The sequence below is a fragment of the Capsicum annuum genome, chromosome 9 (assembly GCF_002878395.1).
Source record: "Capsicum annuum cultivar UCD-10X-F1 chromosome 9, UCD10Xv1.1, whole genome shotgun sequence".
Taxonomy (NCBI): domain Eukaryota; kingdom Viridiplantae; phylum Streptophyta; class Magnoliopsida; order Solanales; family Solanaceae; genus Capsicum; species Capsicum annuum.
The window spans coordinates 218,805,368-218,828,190 of NC_061119.1; the positions used below are offsets into that span (position 1 = coordinate 218,805,368).

General features: G+C 36.6%; 3 protein-coding genes and 1 pseudogene across 3 annotated transcripts; all 4 read right to left on the reverse strand.

Moving 5' to 3' along the window:
- Positions 1–393: 393 nt before the first annotated feature.
- On the reverse strand, positions 394–2,007 carry LOC107841797 (zeatin O-glucosyltransferase). The gene has a single exon (XM_016685644.2). It carries the CDS (start codon positions 1,877–1,879, stop codon positions 530–532), a length of 1,350 nt encoding a protein of 449 aa, XP_016541130.2. The 5' UTR covers positions 1,880–2,007; the 3' UTR covers positions 394–529.
- A 2,787-nt stretch (positions 2,008–4,794) lies between these two features.
- LOC107841798 lies at positions 4,795–6,650 on the reverse strand (annotated as a pseudogene).
- Positions 6,651–10,579: 3,929 nt separating this feature from the next.
- Positions 10,580–12,428, reverse strand: LOC107841799 (zeatin O-glucosyltransferase). The gene has a single exon (XM_016685647.2). The coding sequence runs from the start codon at positions 12,203–12,205 to the stop codon at positions 10,751–10,753; it is 1,455 nt and encodes a 484-aa protein (XP_016541133.2). The 5' UTR covers positions 12,206–12,428; the 3' UTR covers positions 10,580–10,750.
- A 2,501-nt stretch (positions 12,429–14,929) lies between these two features.
- Positions 14,930–20,205, reverse strand: LOC107840790 (heptahelical transmembrane protein 1). The gene is made up of 4 exons (XM_016684708.2): positions 19,768–20,205; positions 18,975–19,067; positions 16,901–16,946; positions 14,930–15,826 (listed from the first exon to the last, which is right to left on the reverse strand). Exons 1-4 carry the CDS (start codon positions 20,007–20,009, stop codon positions 15,149–15,151), a joined length of 1,059 nt encoding a protein of 352 aa, XP_016540194.2. The 5' UTR covers positions 20,010–20,205; the 3' UTR covers positions 14,930–15,148.
- Between the last annotated feature and the right edge of the window lie 2,618 nt (positions 20,206–22,823).

Here is a 22,823-nt window from a genome sequence, read left to right on the forward strand (position 1 = left end):
TATGAAATATATATATGTTTATCTAAAATAGAAATAGGTTGGCCCAATCTAGCCTGCAGCCCAAGTAGTGGTGGATTGGACTTATTGTTTTTAAGGCCCATCAAAATGATGGACCTTTCTTCCTGGCCTGTCAAATTTTGACGCCTGCATGGGCTAGCTCAGATGGAATGGATCGACTCATATTGACAGCTCTAGTAGGAACACGATAATCCTAGCAACACATCGTAAAAAGGGAAAGAAAAGCCTACTTCTAACATTGCATAATCTTGTATACTCCATGTTTATGATACAATATCGCGCTCTATATGACAAGTTTATATACCACGAAGATAGATTATTCGTTCCCGGATAAATATTAACTACTAAAATTGATGAATATATTCAACGAAAATGTTTAAAGTACTCAAAGATACGCCAGTATACTCCTTTTGAATAATGGGATTTACCTTGTATACACTATGGCATACACAAAATTTTTGCACTTTTATCTGTTATGGAGCTTAAATTTCATCATGCAACAATATTTCAGTTACAAGGTTTTGATAATATTCGAAATGAACGATTCCATTTCCTTTCGCGCAGGTCCTCCATCGCTAACGGAGCTTTTGATCTTATTGCTCAACTCCGCGGCCTTTTGCCTCATCTCTTCCCCTTCTGTCGTACCCATCAATGTCTTCACGGCTTTATCAATGGTTGATGCTGTTACCAATTCATCCCGGAGAGCCCAACTCTTGACAGACATTCCAATCTTCAGTAAATTGGTTACATATACAGCGTTAAATGGCTGATCATAATCGATAGGCCAAGTTGCTAGAGGTACTCCCATGCTAATGCTCTCGAGACAAGAATTCCATCCACAGTGACTCAGAAACCCGCCTGTAGATGAATGTCCCAAGATTTCCAATTGGGGTACCCAATTTCTCACCACCATTCCTCTTCCTTCCACTCTGTCTTCGAACCCTTCTGGTAATTCAATCTTCTCATCTTTCTTTATAACATCAGGTTTTCTTAGTACCCAAATAAATCTATGGTTGCTTTGTTCTAAACCAAGCGCGAGTTCATTGACTTGCTCTTGTGAAAATGAAGTGGTTTTTCCAAATGAGACGAATATTACTGAGTTAACATCTTGCTTGTCGAGAAATTCCAGACATTCATGACGAGTCCTGTTGCTAGAATCGCGTGATTCTAGCATCATATGAAATGGACCAAAAGCCCATAACGGCTTGTGTTTTGCATTGGCAAGTAAATCTATGTACTTACCTTCCACTTCTTTACATGAGTTCATGACTTCTCCAGAGTGGAACTTCCACTCATGTTCCACTCTGAAGAACGATTTCACTTGTGCCTCCAGCACTGGAAACTCATCCTGCATTCGCTCGACCATCTTGTCATGATCGACATCATTAGCTACGCCACCAACACTTTGTTGGAGGGATGAATATTTGCTAAAAGACGACCCAGTGTGGAAGATATAAGACTTGACATTCGCGAATGTATGAACATCCAATACAGGTTCTGTCATCAAAAAGTCATAAATTACGACTAATTTCTTCGCGATTTTGGAGAGTTCAAGGCATGTTTTATGAATAAACTCCCTGAGTTTTTTCATGATTATACATGAAGATGTACCATTATAACCACCACCATCATCATCGTCATCTGTCAAGAGATCGTCAAAATGGATGTTTGAGGCCTCAGGACTACCTTGAACGCGTAGTTTCAAATCTTGGTTCAGATTAGCTACGCAGAGGAAGTGTGATGGTATATTATGGGACGCGATGAAGCGAGTAAGGACAAATATCTGATTCAGATGACTGTAATCAGGAAGTGGCACCATGACAACAATCACATCATTGTATGATGAGTTGGTATTAGTCATTGGAACAAGAAGAGAGAAATGAATAAGGTACTATGTGTTTTTGGACTTTAACTTGGAAAATAGTACTTGTCCCATCATATTACTGTAGTGTTTATATGCATTTAAAAGTTGAACACCAGCTGCATTTTTGGATATAATAAAACCAACATGTCATATACTACAAAAACATAATAGTATTCAAGAAAGATATGTAAGCTTTGTGGGAGGAACCTCCACCTAAAGTAGATGAAAACTACAACACAACATACCCAATATATCCAGTATATTCTCACATAGTGGGGTGCTGTTTCCGATAGACTTCCGGTTTAGGACCGATAAAGTAGATGAAAAATACATGATTTTTTTTTTGGAGTTAAGCATCTTGTATCTCATAACTATGACCAAATTTGCTACGACACACTCTAATTTCAGAGGGGGTCTTATTACTCCTGAACTAAATTTTAACATATTTTTGTCATTCTTTTTAGCTGACGTGACACCTTTTATCAACCTTTTTAGTTGATGTGGCACCTTTGACGTGAATCTCATTTTATGTACAAAAGGTTTCATGTCAGAACAAAAGGGTGACAAAAATCCGCTAATATTGAGTTCAGAGGGGTAATAGGGCCCCGTAAAGTTGAAGTGTGTCGTAACAATTTTGACCATACTTCGAGGAGATACTGATAGTATTTTATAATTCATGAAAAAGATTTCAATGAGATATGATCAAGATTAATAATTTGCTACTTGTGAATAATATAATACACATTGGACCTGCCCAAGAAAATATATTATGTTTTATCTTTACCAACTCCCAAGTCCCAACAAACCTTGGGTTTCAGCTCAAACCTATTATATTTTGAATTATTAGGTTTGAAATTTTATTTTTGTACATATTACTCTCAGTCCAATAATATTTATTCACTATTAACTTAACAAAAGATTCAAAAATAATAAATAATAATGATAATTTTATTATATTACTTTTTAAATATAATAAATTTATTGAGTAACAGGTAGTATTTAATCACAAGGATAAAACAGATAAAAATAAATAATTATTCATTAATTTTTTAAATTAAACAAATATTTTTAAACAAAGGAAGTATATACAATATATTTTTTCCAACAATAAAGTATTCCTGACATAGTTGATGATGGGAAACGAGTTTACAAACTTAGGGTTCTTCGGTGTGAAGTATAAGATATAATAGTTTTGAAATAAAATGTAGAATTATTTTATTCTGCGTTTGGTTCGAGGTATTAGCTAATCTCGAAATTATATATCCCATCATTTATACCATAATGATAGGATAAGTTATTCCATATTCACGGTGTGATAACTAATTTCAAAATAACTAATCTCAAAATTAATTATCTCGAAATAACTTGTTGTCAATCAAATGATCCCTTATTGTGCAATATACATTACCACACAATCTCTAAATACTTCTTCGTTTCGTCTCATTTCATGTGATACGCTTTTTTATTTAGTTTATTTCAACAAAAACTCACACATTAATAAATTTAGAAACTATTAACCTCACATTTCCCATTTTACCCCTAGTAAGAAGGTTTTTATAATCATAAAAACATTATGATATGTTTGAGTTTTATAAAGAGAAAATATTGTATTTCACTCTTGAACTATACCCGAAATGGTTGAGACACATCTCAACTTTAAGGAGGTCCTATTACCCCTGAACTAATTAAAAGTGTATTTTTGACATTCTTATTGTCTACGTGGCACATACGTGATACAACACAGTGAAGGGTCCACGTAAGCACACATGTGTGCTACGTAGGTACTAAAGGTGTCAAAATTATACTTTTAATTAATTCAGGAGGTAATAAGACCACCATTAAATTAAGCTGTGTCTCAACCATTTTGAATATAGTTTAAGAATGAAATAGGTATTTTCTATTTTATAAAAGTTGATCAAACTGCATGCATTGGGCCATTCTTTTGATGAATATAATAAAGACAACATGTGATATACAGATCTGATACATAAAAAAAAACATATTATTCAAGAAAGATATGTCAGCTATGTTGAGCCTCCACCTAATGTTCTCATTAAAGACAAAATTATTGGCAATTTTTTAAATTTGATTGACAGGTTAAATGTTAGAATATTATTGTTTGTTTATTAGGGTGTTTGGATTTACTTATTTTAAACTCTTTTTGTTATTTTTGGGAGTGTTTGGAACTTTTAGGTAAAAAACTACAAAAATAAGCTATTTCCTCTGTTCAACGATACTTATCCATTATTGACTCGACTCATTAGTAAAAACATATTCAGTTTGAATTGTACCTTGCCCAATTCTTTCTCACAAAGTGACAATGTATGGAAATGTGTTTTGTCTTCTCGTGAAATAGTGGATTGCCAGCTGTAAGGCTGGACCAGGTACGAGGAATGAATCTATATCTGTGCACGGAAGTTGCTGGCCGGCGGCCACTCAACTGTTTGAGCGCAATGAAGTAGTGTTGGTTCTGATTCGACAAAGGTAGAATGCCTGATCGAAGGTTCAGTACACTTTCGAAACCATACTTCCTACAACTAACATGTGCCCAGTCCAGTAGAAACGCGTAACGCGTACTAATTCATAATCTGACATATCCAAAATGAAAACTTTATTCTCGATTCTAGCAATCTGGACTGCAAGACTTTTGGAGAGCGCATAAACTGAGTCAAGACTTGTACAACAAATGAAACATCATAATACTCCTTCTTTGATATTGAGAACCCAATTCCCAGAAAGAACCTAAGTTCATCAATTATGTACGCCGTCACCTGTAATCAGAAAATCATCCACATAGACAAGTACAATAGCAACGTTGTTCCTTGTCCTTCTAATAAAGAGTGAGTAACATTCGATCAGATGAGTTCTGCTCTGATACCATAATAGCTTCCATTAATGGTGACGAACAAGCTAGAATGGCAAAATAGTGTTTTCCATAAAACCTGTTGAAGGTGACTAATCTTTTATTTAACAACAAAGATTAAGAGAGAGAAAGTAAACAAAACATTGAAAGTAATTTCACATAATCAAAAAATTAAGCGTTATCAGAAAAGTCTCTCACTATCTCACACACGCTTATGCAATATCTACCTACACCCAATTCTCAAAGTGGGATCTCACTGGGTATGTATGTTGTTTGATAATATTTGATATGAAAGATTCCATTTCCTTGCATGCGAGTCCTCCATCGCTAACAGAGCTCTTGATCTTTTCGCTCAACTCCACTGCCCTTTGCCTCATCTCTTCCCCTTCCGTCGTGGCCATCAATGTCTTCACGGCTTTCTCAATGGTTGATGCTGTCACCAATTCTTCTCGATGTGTCCAACTCCTGACAGATGTTCCAATCTTCAGCAAATTGGTTACAAGGATAGCGTTATATGGCTGATCGTGACTGATTGGCCAAGTTGCTAGAGGCACTCCCATGCTAACGCTCTCGATACAAGAATTCCATCCACAGTGGCTCAGAAACCCGCCCGTAGATGAATGTCCCAAGATTTCTAATTGGGGTACCAAATTTCTCACCACCATTCCTCTTCCTTCCACTCTTTCTTCAAACCCTTTTGGCAATTCTATCTTCCCATCTTTCTCTTCAAATTTTTCAGTTTCCATTTTTTTATCGGCTTCTCTTAGTACCTAAATAAATTTATGGTTGCTTCGTTCTAGACCAAGCGCTATCTCATTGACTTGCTCTTGTGAGAATGTAGTGGTTCTTCCAAACGAGATGAATATTACTGAGTTAACGTTTTGCTTGTCGAGAAACTCTAGGCATTCGTGACGAGTCCTGTTGCTAGAGTTGTGTGACTCTAGCAGCAGCATATGAAATGGACCAATAGCCCACCACTGCTTGTTATCTTTCGTATGTGCAAGTAAATTTAAGTACTTACTTTCGACTTCTCTGCAGGTGTTCATGATTTCTCCGGAGTTGAGCTGCCATTCATGTTTCTTTCTAACAAATGCTGCTGCATGTGGTACACCACAGTTCTCCAACAACGGAAACTCATCGTGCATTTGCTCGACCAGTTTGTCATGATCTTCATCAAATATGTGATCAGGAATACTTTGTTGTAGGTAAGAATATCGGCAAAAAGCCGATCCAGTATAGAAGACATAAGACTCCACATTTGGGATCAGTGAATGTACATTTCTTATATGTTCTCTCATTATAATGTCATGAATTATGATTAGTCTCTTCGCATTGGCGGAGAGTTCAATGCATGCTTTATGAACGGGCGCCCTGAGTTTTTTCAGAAACATTGCAATCGGAGGCATACCATCGCGGCCAGCATCATCCGTTTCTGTTGGAGAAGAAGGTATCAATAGGTCATCAAAATGAATGTTTGAGGCCTCGAGACCATCTTGGATTCGCAGTTTCAAATCTTGGTTCCAATCAGCAACGCAGAGGAAGTGTACTGGTATGTTATGGGAGGCGATGAAGCGAGCAAGAACGAAGAGTTGATTGAGATGGCTGTACTCAGGAAACGGCACCATGGCCACAATCACTTCATTGTCTGATGAGTTGGTAGTAGCCATTGGAACAAAATCAGAAAAATGAGTTCAGGGCTTTAACTATGGAAAACACTTGTCAATATGCATTTAAAAAAGGTAAACTGAAGTTTCAACTTGGCGTTCGAATCTCAGACCTCTGGTTAACAGTGAGGTGATCTCGGTCATCTCACCACATCTTTGATGGTAAGTTTTCATACCACGTGAGAAGACTTATGACAATGACAATGACAATTTTCGTAAATAAGTTTAAGGATATATCGCAACTTAACCGACTAGAGGCGGATTCAAATTCAAATTTTCCTACGCACGCGTGCGATCAGAGATTTTTGACGAATTTTGTCGCACTATAAAAATCAAACCCAATGAGAATCATCACTTCTTTTCTGACTAGTAACGTCACAAGAATATAGCGTATTTTCTACTAGACCGGACCCACATAATTTGGGGTCCGCCGGGCCGATGGTATTTTAATAAACAGTCGCTGTCTCCTGGTATGTGTCGCTTTTCTAATCAAAAGATGAGAGAACCTCCCTTCTCAATAAGTTACGGGGTCATTTTAGCGAGTTTGTTCGACATGATTCTCTCAAGCGTCCTAGTGTACTCTAGTGTCGGTTTGGGGTACGGTTAGTTCACCAGGAGGATCACCCTCCCAATTCAAAGTTTTTATTTACTAAGAAGTTTCAACCTTGTTGTCTATGACAACAGTCGCAACTATAAACAGACTCATGTCTATGACAGGGCAGTATGCTCTGCTCTCTCAGAACCCCTACTCCTATACACCCATCTCTCGTGTGCTTTGCTGATGTAGACTCTTATCTTATATACCCACCCTCATGAACTCAGCGTTCTCAGTGAAGTTTGCCCCACTGCATGAGATTTGCCTAGCCTCAACACTGAGGTTTGCCCCGCTTTCTCGAAATTTGCCTAAACTCAGACTCAGTTGAACTCTGGCCCAACGTCTACAAGGATGACACAAGTGTGGCTATGTATCGACCAACCAACTAGTAGCACGACAAGAAATCTGACTTTTTGTGGCAACTAAAGTATTCTGTGGCGACATTGGGGTTTACTCCAGTGGCGGAGCCAGAATTTTAGTGAGGGGATTCAGAAGTAAATATATAGGCTAGTCGAAAGAGGTTCAACATCTGTTATATATACATAAAAATATTTTTGACCATGTAAAAATAGTATAATGTTCGACGAAGGGAATTCGGATAAGCCCCCTGAATTCAATGTGGCTCCACCACTGATTTGCACCCATAGGTGTGACCTGGTGGTTCAATCCAATTCATCATCTATTTGATCCAGTAAGTCGAATGAATGTGGCCGAAGTTAGAACTCGACCCTACGATGTTCAAATATTGTATCCACCTCTACATTTCGTATGGCAGGCTATAGAATATCTCATTAATCGTAAAATAGAAAATTTAAAGTTAAGTTGTTTCTATACGTAGAAAAATGTCATTCTATTTGGAATAGACTAAAAGTACCATTGTCACATAAAATGAGACAGAAGGAGTAGTTCTTCAACATCATTTTATCGCAGTCGAAGGTTTCTATAGTGGTCGAGCACTCCATAACCGAACGATATATTGAAGGTTTGAGTCACGTTGAAGAGTAAGCGGAAACATGTAATTAGTCCTAGCAGTGAAGGGTAAAAAGGGAAAGAAAATCCTACTTCACTCCTAGGACCTAGGTAGTAAATTATAATAATTAAATTTGATGGTGGCTGAATTCATATTAAACCTTGAGATTCACAAAACCCCAATAAAAAATTAGATATGCAAACATTATATTTATTAAAATAATATATTACGATACGATACAATATAATAAATTATAAAATAAATCCAAACAGAAATTGTGAAATTTAAAAAGATTTTATAAGGGACGTGTCACATCTAACTGATTAGGCCTATTTTATTCATTTCATGAATCTTGAATGTGACTTATTTTTTTCTATTTTTCTTTTCTTTTCTTTTCTATTATAAATAAGAGATGGTTTTGACATGTTTGCTTGATTCAACGACAGGTCACATATCAACTATGTTGCTCGGACTCTTCAAAAATGTCAATATGTGCGTGTCGGATTCTCTTACAGTAGTGTATTTTTGAAGAATCTGACTCGAGTGTAGCATCAGAAGTGAAGAGTCCGTGCAACTTAGCAGATAAGTGAGCATGAGTACACACTCATGCTCACTATTGAAAGGTCAAAGTCAAACATATGTCGCTCGGACTCTCCAAATATGTTGATGCATTCATGTTGGATCCCCCGAAAATGCTCAACTTTTGGAGTATCTGACACCCACCCATCGACATTTTCAGAGAGTCCTTTGCCCCGTTTCATGCATCTATTGTTTTGCCTGAGGTAGAGAGATTGTTTGCAAAAGAACCCCGATAGGACCTAATTTCACCAAGTCAAAATGTTAAGTGCTATCGAAAAGTGGGTTTTGACATGTATGCTTGATTCAACGAAAAGTCACATATCAACTATGTTGCTCGGCCTTTTCAAAAATGTCAATATGTGCGTTTCGGATTCTCTTACAGTAGTGTATTTTTGGAGAATCCAACTCGGGTGCAGCATTAGAAGTGAAGAGTCCGCGCAACTTAGCAGATAAGAGAGCATGAGTACACACTCATGCTCACTACTGAAAGGTCAAAGTCAAACCAATGTCGCTCGGACTCTCTAAAAATGTTGCTGCATTTGTGTTGGATCCTCCAAAAATGCTCAACTTTTGGAGGATCTGACACCCACCCATCGACATTTTCAGAGAGTCCTTTGCCCCGTTTCATGCATCTATTGTTTTGCCTGAGGTAGAGAGATTGTTTGTGATAGAACCCCGATAGGACCTAATTTCACCAAGTCAAAATGTTAAGCGCTATTGAAAAGTGGGTTTGACATGTATGCTTGATTCAACGAAAAGTCACATATCAACTATGTTGCTCGGACTCTTCAAAAATGTCAATATGTGCGTGTCGGATTCTCTTACAGTAGTGTATTTTTGGAGAATCCAACTCGGGTGTAGCATCAGAAGTGAAGAGTCTGCGCAACTTAGCAGATAAGCGAGCATGAGTACACACTTATGCTCATTATTGAAAGGCCAAAGTCAAATCTATGTCGCTCGGACTCTCCAAAAATATTGCTACATTCATGTTGGATCCTCCGAAAATGCTTAACTTTTGAAGGATCTGACACCCACCCATCGACATTTTCAGAGACTCCTTTGCCCCGTTTCGTGCATCTATTGTTTTGCCTGAGGTAGAGAGATTGTTTGCGATAGAACCCCGATAGGACCTAATTTCACCAAGTCAAAGTGTTGAGCGCTATCGAAAAGTGAGTTTTGACATGTATGCTTGATTCAACGAAAAGTCACATATCAACTATGTTGCTCGGACTTTTCAAAAATGTCAATATGTGCGTGTCGGATTCTCTTACAATAGTGTATTTTTGGAGAATCTGACCGAAAATGCTTGACTTTTGGAGGATCTGACACCCACCCATCGGCATTTTCAGAGAGTCCTTTGCCCCGTTTCGTGCATCTATTGTTTTTCCTGAGGTAGAGAGATTGTTTGTGATAGAACCCCGATAGGACCTAATTTCACCAAGTCAAAATGTTAAGCGCTATCGAAAGTTGGGTTTTGACATGTATGCTTGATTCAACGAAAATTCACATATCAACTATGTTGCTCGGACTCTTCAAAAATGTCAATATGTGCGTGTCGGATTCTCTTACAGTAGTGTATTTTTGGAGAATCCAACTCGGGTGCAGCATCAGAAGTGAAGAGTCCACGCAACTTAGCAGATAAGCGAGCATGAGTACACACTCATGCTCATTATTGAAAGGTCAAATTCAAACTAATGTCGCTCGGACTCTCCAAAAATGTTGTTGCATTCGTGTTGGATCCTCCGAAAATGCTCAACTTTTGAAGGATCCGACACGCACCCATCGACATTTTCAGATTCCTTGGCCCCGTCTCGTACACCTTTTGTTTTGCCTGAGGTAGAGAGACTGTTTGCGATAGACCCCTGATAGGACCTAATTTCACCAATTCAGAAAGCTAAACGCTATCGAAAAAAGGTCTCTCTACCTCACACAAGTCTGCTCGATGTCTGTGTACACCCCACTCTCCCAAATCCCACCTGTGGAATCTTACTCTGTAAGAATATGAAGATTATGAGAAGTAAAGAGGTACTAGTAATTCTCAAATGTCAATATATCTGACTAGCCATGTAAGACTTCTGCCTTTGGCTATCAAGCTTATTTCAACATAGGAAAATAGAACTGAGAAACAACAAATCAGGAAGGACATTCGACCTAAATATGCTGAGAAACAATATCTTGAAAGACACAATCCTGAAAGTTATTTGATAATATTTGAGATGAAAGATTCCATTGCCTCGCGTGCAGGTCCTCCATGGTTAACAGAGCTCTTGATCTTTTTGCTCATTTCCACTGCCCTTTGCCTCATCTCTTCCCCTTCCGTCGTGCCCATCAATGTCTTCACCGCTTTCTCAATGGTTGATGCTGTTACCAATTCATTCCGGTGAGCCCAACTCTTGACAGATACCCCAATCTTGAGCAAATTGGTTACAAGTACAGCGTTATATGGCTGATCGTAACTGATTGGCCAAGTTGCTAGAGGCACTCCCATGCTAATGCTCTCGATACAAGAATTCCACCCACAATGACTCATAAAGCCACCCGTAGATGAATGCCTCAAGATTTCCAGCTGTGGTGCCCAATTTACCACCATTCCTCTTCCTTCCACTCTCTCTTCGAACCCTTGTGGTAATTCAATCTTTCCGTCGTCCTCTTTAAGTTTCTCCGCTTTTTCTCCTTTTCTTAGCACCCAAATAAATCTATGGTTGCTTTGTTCTAAACCCAGAGCGAGCTCATTGATTTGCTCTTGTGATAATGTAGTGGTCGATCCAAATGAGACGAATATTACCGAGTTAACATCTTGCTTGTCGAGAAATTCCAAGCTTTCATGACGAGTCATGTTGCTAGGCGAAAAAGAGATAGAGTCATGCGATTCTAACATCAAATGAAATGGACCAAAAATCCACAACGGCTTGTGTTTCGCATTGGCAAGTAAGTCTAGGTACTTACCTTCCACTTCTTTACACGAGTTAATGATCTCTCCGGACTGGAGCTTCAACTCATGCTCCATTCTAAACCACAATTTCTGATGTGGCTCCAACACCGGAAACTCATCCTCCATTTGTTCGATCAGTTTCTCATGATCATCGTCATCAACTACGCCAGGAATACTTTGTCGAAAGGAAGAATATCTGCTAAAAGTCGCCCCGGTGTGGAAGATATAAGACTCCACATTTGAGATCAATGTATGGACATCCTGTATTTGGTCGCTCATTATAAGGTCATGAATTATGACTAATTTCTTCGCATTGGTGGCGAGTTCGCAGCATGTTTTATGAATAGGCTCCTTGAGTTTTCTCAGAATCTTTATAATCGGAGGCACGCCATCACGGCCATCATCATCTTCTTCTGATGGAGAAGGTCTCAAGAGGTCATCGAAATGGATGTTTGAGGCCACGAGACCACCTTGGACGCGAAGTTTCAGTTCTTTGTTCTGATCAGCAAAGCAGATGAGGTGTACCGGTATATTATGGGACGCGATGAAGCGAGCAAGATCGAAGAGGTTGTTGAGATGGCTATAGTCAGAAAATGGCACCATGGCCACAATCACTTCATTGTCTGATGAGTTGGTTGCCATTGTGAACAAAGAACAGAAATTTATAGAGCTTTTAACTATGGCTAAAATACTTGTATCGCACTTCTTGTCAATAGGCATTTATATATACAACACAAATGAGCCACCTTCACAAACGATGACCTCTTTTGACTTGGCACGGATTTTAAGAAAAGAGATGAGCATCCAGTACCCCTCGAACAATGACCAAAGTTGCTATGACACACTCTAACTTTACATTGGTCCTATTGCCCACTGGACTCAATTTTAGCGTATTTCTATCACCCTTTTGCGCTAATATGACACCTTTATTACATAAAAATAGGGCTCACGTTAAAGGTGGCTACGTCAGTTAAAAAGGTGTCACATCAATTAAAAAGGGTGACAGAAATATACTAAAATTAAATTCAGGGTAATAGGATCCTTGTAAAATTGGAGTGTGTCGTATCAACTTTGATCATACTTCAGGACTACTAAATGCTTTTACTCTTAAGAAAATAAAAAAAAACTTTTGAATCTAGTTCATTCGTGTGTTTACTTTTTTGGAATTTAAACTCTCTGTGGATCCGTCATTGGACGACGGAGGGAATATTTAGTACTCCTAACAAACTGTGGGGCCCACTCTTAATTCAATCACCACATAAATACAGGGACAGTGTACGCATGCTTCAGCATAGTTTGAACAATAATTTAGTAGATTCTGACATATTTTTCTACTAGTAGACTGACATGCCTCGAAAATAGTATTTGAGTGCCATACACTTTACCCCCTCAGTTTTTATTTAAGTATTTTATTTAAGAGGAGATGATTGATATTAATGTAGAGAATAACATAAGAAAGGCGTAATTAGGAAGTCTTCTATCCGATAGACACGTTGAAGTACGACTAATTCACATTTGCATCGGAAAGCCACGCTATGGCTGGAGGTAAAGCCTCCCTACTAATGACGACTCTATACCTATGAATCAAACCGATACCGCTAATCAAGAATGAAAGAATATTTACCACTGCACCACAATCTTTGAGAATCATTTCAAATTTTATGGTTTCATAGGTCGAGGACTGAGAATTAAAAAGAAAAAAAAATCACTAGAAAATCAGCCTGGTACTAAAGCTATCACTATGTGTGAAATCCGAGAAAAGGCAAATCACAAGAGTGTCCAAATTTATATGAGTTTGTTAAACTTGATATGAATTTTAAGAAAGAGTAAATGCTATGTTTCCATCCCGAACTCTACACGAAATTGCTGAGACACACTCGAACTTTAGGAGGGTCCTATTACCCCCTGGACTAATTAAAATCATATTTTGGCAACCTTAGTGCCTACGTGGCACATCAGTGAATCAACACACTGAAGGTCCACGTAGGCACACGTATGTGTCACGTAGGCACTAAGGTTTCCAAAAATACGATTTTAGTTAGTCCGAGGGTAATAGGACCCTTTTAAAGTTCGGGTGTGTTTCAACAATTTCGTGTATAGTTTAGAGTGGAAACAGAGCATTTTCTCTTTAAGAAATAAAGAAATACTTTTGAAACTTCTGATCTAAATATGCTTGTGCATTTCATTAAGCATAAAACAGACATTTTAAAGGTAGTTTGTTACTAAATATAAATATAGAAACGTGTCATTCTACTTGGACAGACTAAAGAGAAAGTGAGTCATATAAATTAGGATAGAGGAAGTGTAATATTACCTTACATTTTTAATAGGAACTGTTTCCACGACTTGAACCTGTGACATCTACAATACTTGTCCACAATTTACGTGTCACACAACTTAATGAGAAAATGTGTGTGTTGTTAATAGTGGATAAGTAAAGATGGACGGAGGGAATAACGAACTAAGTTACACAGACTCTTCATTGTCGATGTCGCATTTGTGTCAGACACAACTGATTCAGAATGAGCATGATCTTATGATATGTATATGACTTAGTCTTTTGACACATGAATACATGATTCGAGCCGGAAGTAATGAGTTGAGTCGACCACCATAAAACTTTGCTCTGAATCCGTCTCTGACTATACATAGCTCTCATCGTACATACAAAATATTGGTACTTCATGTATCAAAGATGTAGTAAAACTGATTTAGAATGAGTATGATCTTATGAATGAGTATGATCTTATGATATGTATATGACTTAATCTTTTGTCACATAGCCCTTCGTACATACAAAGTATCGGTACTACATGTATCAAACATAACACATCATATCAAAGAAGTAAACTGATTCGGAATGAGCATGATCTTATGATACGTGTATGACTTAGTTTTTTGGCACATGAATACATGGTTCGAACCCAAAGTAATGAGTTGAGTCGACCACCGTAGACCTTGATCTAAATCCGTCTCTAACTATACATAGCTCTTCGTACATACAAAGTATCAATACTACATGTATCAAACACAACACATCATATCAAGTAGTAAATCGATTCAGAATGAACATGATCTTATGATATGCACATGACTTAGTCTTTTGGCACATGAATACATGGTTCGTGCCCAAAGTAATGAGTCTAGTCGACCACCATAAAACTTGCTCTAAATCCGTCTCTGACTATACTGACAAAATATCAGTACTACATGTATCAAACACAACACGCCATATCAAAGTAGTAAACTGATTTAGAATGAGCATAATCTTATGATATGTATATGACTTAGTCTTTTGGCACATGAATACATGGTTTGAGCCCAAAGTAATGAGTCTAGCCGACCACCATAAAACTCTGCTCTAAATCCGTCTCTGACCATACATAGCTCTCTTCGTACATGACAAAATATCGGTACTACATGTATCAAACATAACACGCCATATCAAAGTAGTAAACTGATTCAGAATAAGCATAATCTTATGTATATGTTTTAGGACATGAATACATGATTCGAGCACAAACTAATGAGTTGAGTTGACCACCATAAAACTTGCTCTAAATCCGTCCCTGGCTATACATAGCTCTTCGTACATACAAAGTACCGGTACTACATGTATCAAACATAACACATCATATCGAAATGCATCAGTCAATTCATCTTCTATCTATTGTCACATCCAAATCGAGTCCTGTACTCCAAGAAGATCCTTGCCGCGCCATAGTGAGCCAATGCACCAAACACAACAAACGTATGAAATATTTGATGACTATGACCAACTAGATCGAACAATCCAGGCTTCCATTTCTCCGGTACGCGGCTAACATAAAATGTAGCCCCTATTACATAACACAATGCCATGCTGGATTCATATGCAAGTGTTACATTCCTCATAGGATCACTCCAATTCACAACAAGTGCATGAATTGCAGGAAAGATACCAAAACAACCCATCGACATGAACAACCCAACCCGAAAAGACCTATATTTCCCTGTCGAAAACACGGGGAAGAGCAGAGTTATGATAGTGCAAACTCCCAAGATTGTTATCCCAGTGAGGTACACAACTTGCCAATGTGGTGAACATTGAAAGATATAGTACATTGGTGGAAAGAATGAGGTGATGATCATGATTGTAATGCCAACATAGTCAATTTGTACCAAGAAAAGATTCAATCTTTGTGAATGACATGAGAAAAGATGGCAAATACTACTTGATAAAAGACACAACATTGCACCAGCTAAGAATACATAGAATGGCCAAGTTGCTTCATTTGTTGCACTTTCTGATAATGTTATGTCCATTTGTAAGTGTTGGTCAGTTAGCCTGGTTGTTTCTCCCTGTATACAAAGCCGGACACACCGATAATGTAAAGAATTCTTATCGTTACAAAAAGAGAAAATAGAAATTAGCGACAGACAACTTCTGTTGCGCTTCCTATTTAGCGATGAATTATCAAGAAATCCTGTTAGTTACATGCTATTCGGTGACATATTAACCGCGATTCTCATAGCTAATTCCTATCTTTTTTGGAGATAAGCATCCAGTCCCCCTCAAACGATGGTCAAAGTTGCTACGATACACTCCAACTTCACAGGGGTCCTAATACCCCCTTCAACTCAATTTTAGCGTATTATTGTCACCCTTTTGTGCTGACGTGACACCTTTATTATATAAAATGGGGCAACATCAAAGGTGTCGCATCAGCTAAAAAGAGAAAATAGAAATTAGCGGCAGATAACTTCTATCGCGCTTCATATGTAGCGCTGAATTATCAAGAAATCCTGTTAGTTACTTGCTATTCGGTGACATATTAACCGCGATTTTCATAGCTAATTCCTATCTTTTTTTGTAATGTATAATAGCAATGCAATTTAGCTACTTTATTTTCCGAGTAAAGCATCTAGTACCCCTGAACTGTATCAAATTTGTTACGATACACTCCAACTTCACAGGGGTCTCATTACCCTCCTGAACTCAATTTTAGCGTATTTTAGCTGACGTGACATCTTTTGTGAACCTTTTTAGCTGTGGGCCCCATTTTACATAATAAAGGTGCCACATCAGCACAAAAGAGAGACAAAAATACACTAAAATTGAGTTCGGGTAATGGAACGCCCTGTGAAGTTGGAGTGTGTCGTAGCAACTTTGGCGTAGTTCAGGGGTACTGGATGCTTATCTCTTTTATTTTCCATTCAACTTATATACATTACTAGTATAGAGAATTTTTACATTGTTAGCGTAGTTTAACATGTTATAACGGGTTACTTGCTTTATTTCCAATTATTATGGACGCTGACCTGTAATTATCTTTTAGGTGGTTTAATAGCGTGTATAATTTCTTTTTTTTCTTTTTAACTGTCAATATATAGAAGTTAAATAATTTAGAAATTCATGAGTACTTAAAAGTATACCTTTGAATTTTGAGAGATGTTTGCATCCCCACTAGTTGGAAAATTCCTGTAAGAAAAAAAAACTCAAAATTATTTCTTACAGAATAAAAACTAAGAAATTTTAGAATTAGTGAAAATCAAATTAAAATTCAAAATATCGATTTTAAGTAATGCATCTAGTACCCTGAACTATGATCAAATTTGCTGTGACAAACTTCAATTTCACAGGGGTTCTATTATCCATGAATTTTTATCACCCTTTTTAACTGACGAGGCACCTTTTTAGCTGACGTGACACCTTTGACGTGAGCCTTATTTTTATGTAATAAATGTGACACGTCAGCACAAAAGGGTGACAAAATACGCTAAAATTGAGTTCAGGAGGGTAATAGGACCCTTGTGAAGTTGGAGTGTATCGTAACAACTTTGACCATAGTTCGAGATGGTACTGGATGCTTATATCATCGATTTTCATTTAAAACTTGAAATTTAAAGTCACTGATTCTCGTGGAAAAGACTACTAATGATTGCATTAGTGTAGGTCGTTTACATCACATCTCTTAGGATGCAGATCTTCCCTGAACCTAATTAACGTGGGGCATAATATATAAACAAGACCTTTAACTTGACACCAAATTATAATTATCACCTTTAACTTTATCAATGCACAAATAGGCCCTTTAACTATATAAAATCTGAACAAAAAAACACTCTAATCCTACCTGGTAAAATGCGTGTATACACTCAAAACCATACGCGTCAGAGTTAGAATTGAAGTATTTTTTTGTTCAATTTTTGTATAGTTAAATGACCTATTTGTGCACTGACAAAGTTAAAGATCATACTTATAATGTCTTTTTTATTAGGTGGCAGCATCTGGGTGGATTACTAATTCACGCATGTAAGTTGCAGAATTAGAGTGTTTTTTTGTTTAGTTTTTATATAATTAAAAGACCTACTTATACACTGATAAAATTAAAGGTTATAATTATAATTTAGTGTCAAGTTAAAAGTTGTGTTTATGTATTATGTCTTTTATGTAATAGATTTTTTTTTTTTAATAAAAAACAACTCTTAAAATATATCACCAAGAAAATATCAAGAGAAATAAATGTACACACATTTAAAGATGGTAGTTGGGAGTTTGATAAAGTGTCTTTTTAACCTAACATTATAATCCTTCAAATATTATTGGACCACATCTATAGGTCTATTGCATTGGTTTTGACAAAAGTTTAATTGTTTACGTACTAAAGTTTGCCACATCAAAAGGATATTTAAGTTCCTAAAGACCCAAAACTCGAAACATCTGATTATCGATTTGACATTCGATTAATTCAGATTTGAGACGAAAGTCATAATATGGGGTTGGGTATGCAAAACGCTCCATATCAAAGGTGACTCGGTTTTTCAAGGCTTGATAACGAGACCTTCAGTTACAATTTTAGGAACCGGCTAATCTAGTTTTTAGGGGCGGAGCCAATCTTTCATTCGGGGTTCGGTCGATGAAAAAATATATCATTTATACATGATTAAAATTATTTTTTATGTGGTTATAGTAAGTGTTGAACCCCCTTCGACTAAGTTTTCTTGGAATATGAAACCACTTTGTTAAAATCCTGGCTCCGCCTCTGCTAGTTTTGCAATAACACATACTTCTATGGGCTAAAACACTCTCTGCTAAAGACGACTCAGTTACCAAACTCAACCCCGAGATCTCCGATTATGACAACTCAATATGATTAATTTGAATTAATATTCTTTTATTTTTATTTTTTCATCTGGTGTTTGGTACCCGCATTGAGAGCCCGATAAATCCGAATTCGCGTCACATAAGGCCCATTCGGGAGAAGCGCTCCCTACCAAGAATTTTTTTCATGCCCAGAGCTCAAACTCGAGACCTCTAATAGCCCCATCGACTGTACCAAATCTTTTGGTGATGAACTAATATTCATTATCAATCAACAACGAAACAAGATTCATTTACATATAAATAATTTAAAAGTACTTTTTGAGTTATATAAGCAATATTATTTAAATGCATATAAACAATATAATTTTCTGACGAAAAGAGTACAACCTATTAGACACATACCTGATAAACATAGTCATAAAATCAGCAAGTTGAGATATATGTTCTGCATTAGCAATGGTTAATACCATAAATAGAATAAATCCAATTAAATGCCTGAAAAAAAAAAACAAGTAATCCAATTTAGAAAAATAAATTTTTAAAAAAATCCAACTAAATAAATTGCAAATAAAGTAATTATCTCAACTATTCAATAAAATCTAAATTTAAATAAAAAAATAGAATTATGTTCACTAACAAAGTAAGAATTCTTCTACATTATTGATGAACTTTACCATTTCTACAAATTATTGATTAACATTTAATACAATTTACCTAGAATTAACTATTAAATAGCTTGATTATAAAATATTATACATACACTACTAAAGAAAATAGGAATTAGCGATCAAATATATAGCTAAACAACAAAATTCATAACTAATTTCATTTATTAGTGGCATATTAGCTATAAATTATCAAAAATAAAATAAAAATCCATTAGCTGAACACGCTTCAACTTTGTGGGATCCTATGACCCCCTGGATTATTTTTTATCGTATTTTTGTGACATATATTGATCAGCCGGACCACTACGTGAATACACACTGAGCGTGTAAAGGTCCGAAGTGGTCCAGCTAAGCAAATATATGCCAAAGAAATATGATAAAAAATAATCTAGTGGGTCGTAGAGCCCCGCAAAGTTGAGGCATGTTACAACGAATTTCGCTAAAATTTAGGTATATTTCGAAACTTTTTTTCCCCAAAAGAATTAAACTTAAAAAAAAAAAAAAAAACATGAAATGAGATAACTTACGTCCAGACATTTAGAGTTTCATTATGCCAAGTGAAAATACTGAAAAATGCTTGTTTAAGAGGCCAATTAGCTCTATAATAATTCAAAATAAATTCATTATCCTTCATATATTCTGGTAATTCTTGATAAGAAATTAAAGGATATTTTTCCCTTATATTTCTTTCAATATTATTCTTCTTATTCTTCATCTTCTTGCTTCTCTTTGAATCAAGATTTTGATGATCTTTTTCTTGATTCATCATCTTTAAAAAAAAAAAAAGAGAAGAAGAAAAAAAAAAGAAAAAGAGAGAAAGAGAAAGATATTTTCTTTTTTTCTTGATGAGTTTTTGCTAATTTTTGGAGTTTGATGCGTGGTTTTGTGGTGTTTTTTTTCTGTGTTTGTCCAAGTAATTATTCAGTAGAAAGTTAGGAAGAAGGACCATTTATAAAGAATATATTTTACCAGTTTCGTGGCGGGATGAATCGGATCCCTTTATTCATTGAGTAAAGCATCTAGTATCTTGGAATTCTGACGAAATTTGCTACGACATATTTTAACTTTATGGGGTCCTATTATTTCTTGAACCAAATTTATTTTTGTCAATATTTATAGCTGACGTGATTTCTTTTATCAACCTTTTAATTGACGTGACGCTATTGATGTGGGCCTCATTTTATGTATAAAGGTGCCACAACAGCACAAAGGAGTGACAAAAATATGCGAAAATTGAGTTCAGGGAGGGGGTAATCAGAGGCGGAGCCAGGATTTTAAGTAAGGGAGTTCAATATTCAAAGAAAACTAAGTCGAAGGGGGTTCAACACTTATTATAACCACATAAAAAATAATATTAATCATGTATAAATAGTATATTTTTCCGCCGAAGGGAGTTCGAATGAACCCCTAAAGAGGGTTGGCTCCGCCTCTGGGGTAATAGGATCCTTGTAAAGTTGGAGTGAGTCGTAGCAACTTTGGTCATAGTTCAGGGAGGTACTGGATACTTATCTCTAATTAGAAGTCTTAAATTCGGATCTTTGGGAATGAAAAAACTTTGATAGGGAGCTACGCCCCCAAAAATGGAACTTATAATACGTAAATTTGAATTTAGTTAAGCTTCTATGTAAATATTGAACATTGAGTCAAAACCAAAAAAACATAGAGAGTACTCGATCTATCTTTTGGATCTTGTGATACAAAAATTCAAATTTAATTAAGCTTCTGTGCGAGTACTGAACACCGAATGGGTATCAGAAAAATAGGGGGGTTTCGATCAATCTTTTTTTTTTTTTAGGGTGGAGCTAGTGTTTAAGACTTCAGGGTACGAGTTCGATGGAATCAATAATTTTGATTTAAACTGTGTATTTATCTTTAAAATTTAAGAGATAATACCCAATTACTCTCCTGAATTATACCTAAAAAGGCTCTGACACACCTCAACTTAAAGGGGGTCCTATTACCCCTGAACTATTTAAAAGTATAATTTTGACACCCTTAGTGCCTATGTGGCACATACGTGTGCCTACGTGGATACTTCAGTGTGTTGTGCCACGTATGTGTCACGTAGGCACTAAGAGTGTCAAAATTACGCTTTTAATTAGTTCAGGGGTAATAGGACCCCCTTTAAGTTGAGGTGTCATAGCCTTTTTAGGTATAATTCAGGGGAGTAATTGGGTATTATCTCAAAATTTAATTGAAAACTCGACAACTTAAAAGTATTAAAATTTCAAATTAAATCAATAAACTTAAAATTGTAGCTTGGTATTTAATTTTTTTTTTGGTTAGACTTAATTTCTCATTGTTGGTTTGGTAGGTCATCAATAACTTGTATTCTTGTGACGCTTTTTATGGTCCCTTTCAATTTCTTTCTTGTGATTCTATCGTCCTTTTTATTATTTTATTTTTAATTTATCTTTTCGATTGGGTAATCGTGTACGTACTAAAGTAAGTTAAACGAAGAATAAAAGTATCATATAGTGGAATAATCAAGGTTCCTCCTATCTTGCTTAAAGTTTACGAATTTAAATTTTAAAAATGAAAATAATTCTTGATAGAAATGTTTCTCCATTAATTGGTCCCACAAGACACGAATTTAAATTAATCGAGTTAGCGGGTCTAATTGTCATCGTCTTTTTAGTATACAAGCAGTGACTACATATTACAAAAATAAAGACGATGACAACTACGATAGGACTAAACATATTCAATATTTATATTAATCCAATAAACACATAACACGTGTCTTTATATATAATTTCATTACTGAAACTATTGTGGATGACTATAATTTTGGGTAAACACCTGATACGGATAAGTTTTAAAAACAATTTAAATGAAGGGGATTGAAATTAAAGGGGCAAATAAAGTAAAGTATGTTATAGCTTTAATATTATAATAATAGGATAGTTAGCCAGGCATTGAGCAACACTTTCCATCATGCTGGGTACAGCTAATAACAACTAGACATTAATTTTTTTTCTTAATATTTTTGGTTGTTCTTAAATCGGAAGTCGCAAAAAACTCGCAATTTCTGCTGTTTCACCCGTTTGACTAGGAAAATGGCTCTACCAACCCCACCAAACCAATCAGATCCACTCAATAGACCACCGGCGGACCGCCCGAGAAGTTTCATCTAAAATCGAGCATGTGCGCACTCCCCAACCATGTGCTAACACCTACTGACAATCGCAAAAGTTTCGCAATTTTTGCCTTTTCACCTGTTTGACTTGGAAAATGGCTCCAACGGCCCCGTCAAACCAACCAGATCCATTCAATAGGGCGTCGTTTCACCCAAAATTGGGCTCGGGGACCAAGCCCACCCCCCGAACCATGGGCTAACACTCAAAGAGAAAGTCACAAAAAAAACGCAATTCTTGTTGTTTCCTCTATTTGACTTGGAGAATGGCTCCACCAGCGCCGCTAAACCAACCAGATCCACTCAATAGGCCACCAGGGGACAGCTCGAGAAGGTTTGCCCAAAATCAGGCTTGTGGCCGGGCCCACCCCCGAACCATGCGCTAATATCCACCGAAAGTGGCAAAAAATCAACAATTCCTGTTGTTCCATCTGTTTAACATGGAAA

Bases quoted from the DNA above. Each gene is read 5' to 3' on its own strand.
- LOC107841797 (XM_016685644.2), bottom strand. From the start codon at position 1,879: ATGACTAATACCAACTCATCATACAATGATGTGATTGTTGTCATGGTG.
- LOC107841799 (XM_016685647.2), bottom strand. From the start codon at position 12,205: ATGCCTATTGACAAGAAGTGCGATACAAGTATTTTAGCCATAGTTAAA.
- LOC107840790 (XM_016684708.2), bottom strand. From the start codon at position 20,009: ATGATGAATCAAGAAAAAGATCATCAAAATCTTGATTCAAAGAGAAGC. The intron at 16,947-18,974 runs GTATGTGTCTAA...TTTTTCTTACAG, and splicing joins TTTATGACTATGTTTATCAG to GAATTTTCCAACTAGTGGGG. The intron at 15,827-16,900 runs GTATACTTTTAA...CTTTGTATACAG, and splicing joins ACATCTCTCAAAATTCAAAG to GGAGAAACAACCAGGCTAAC.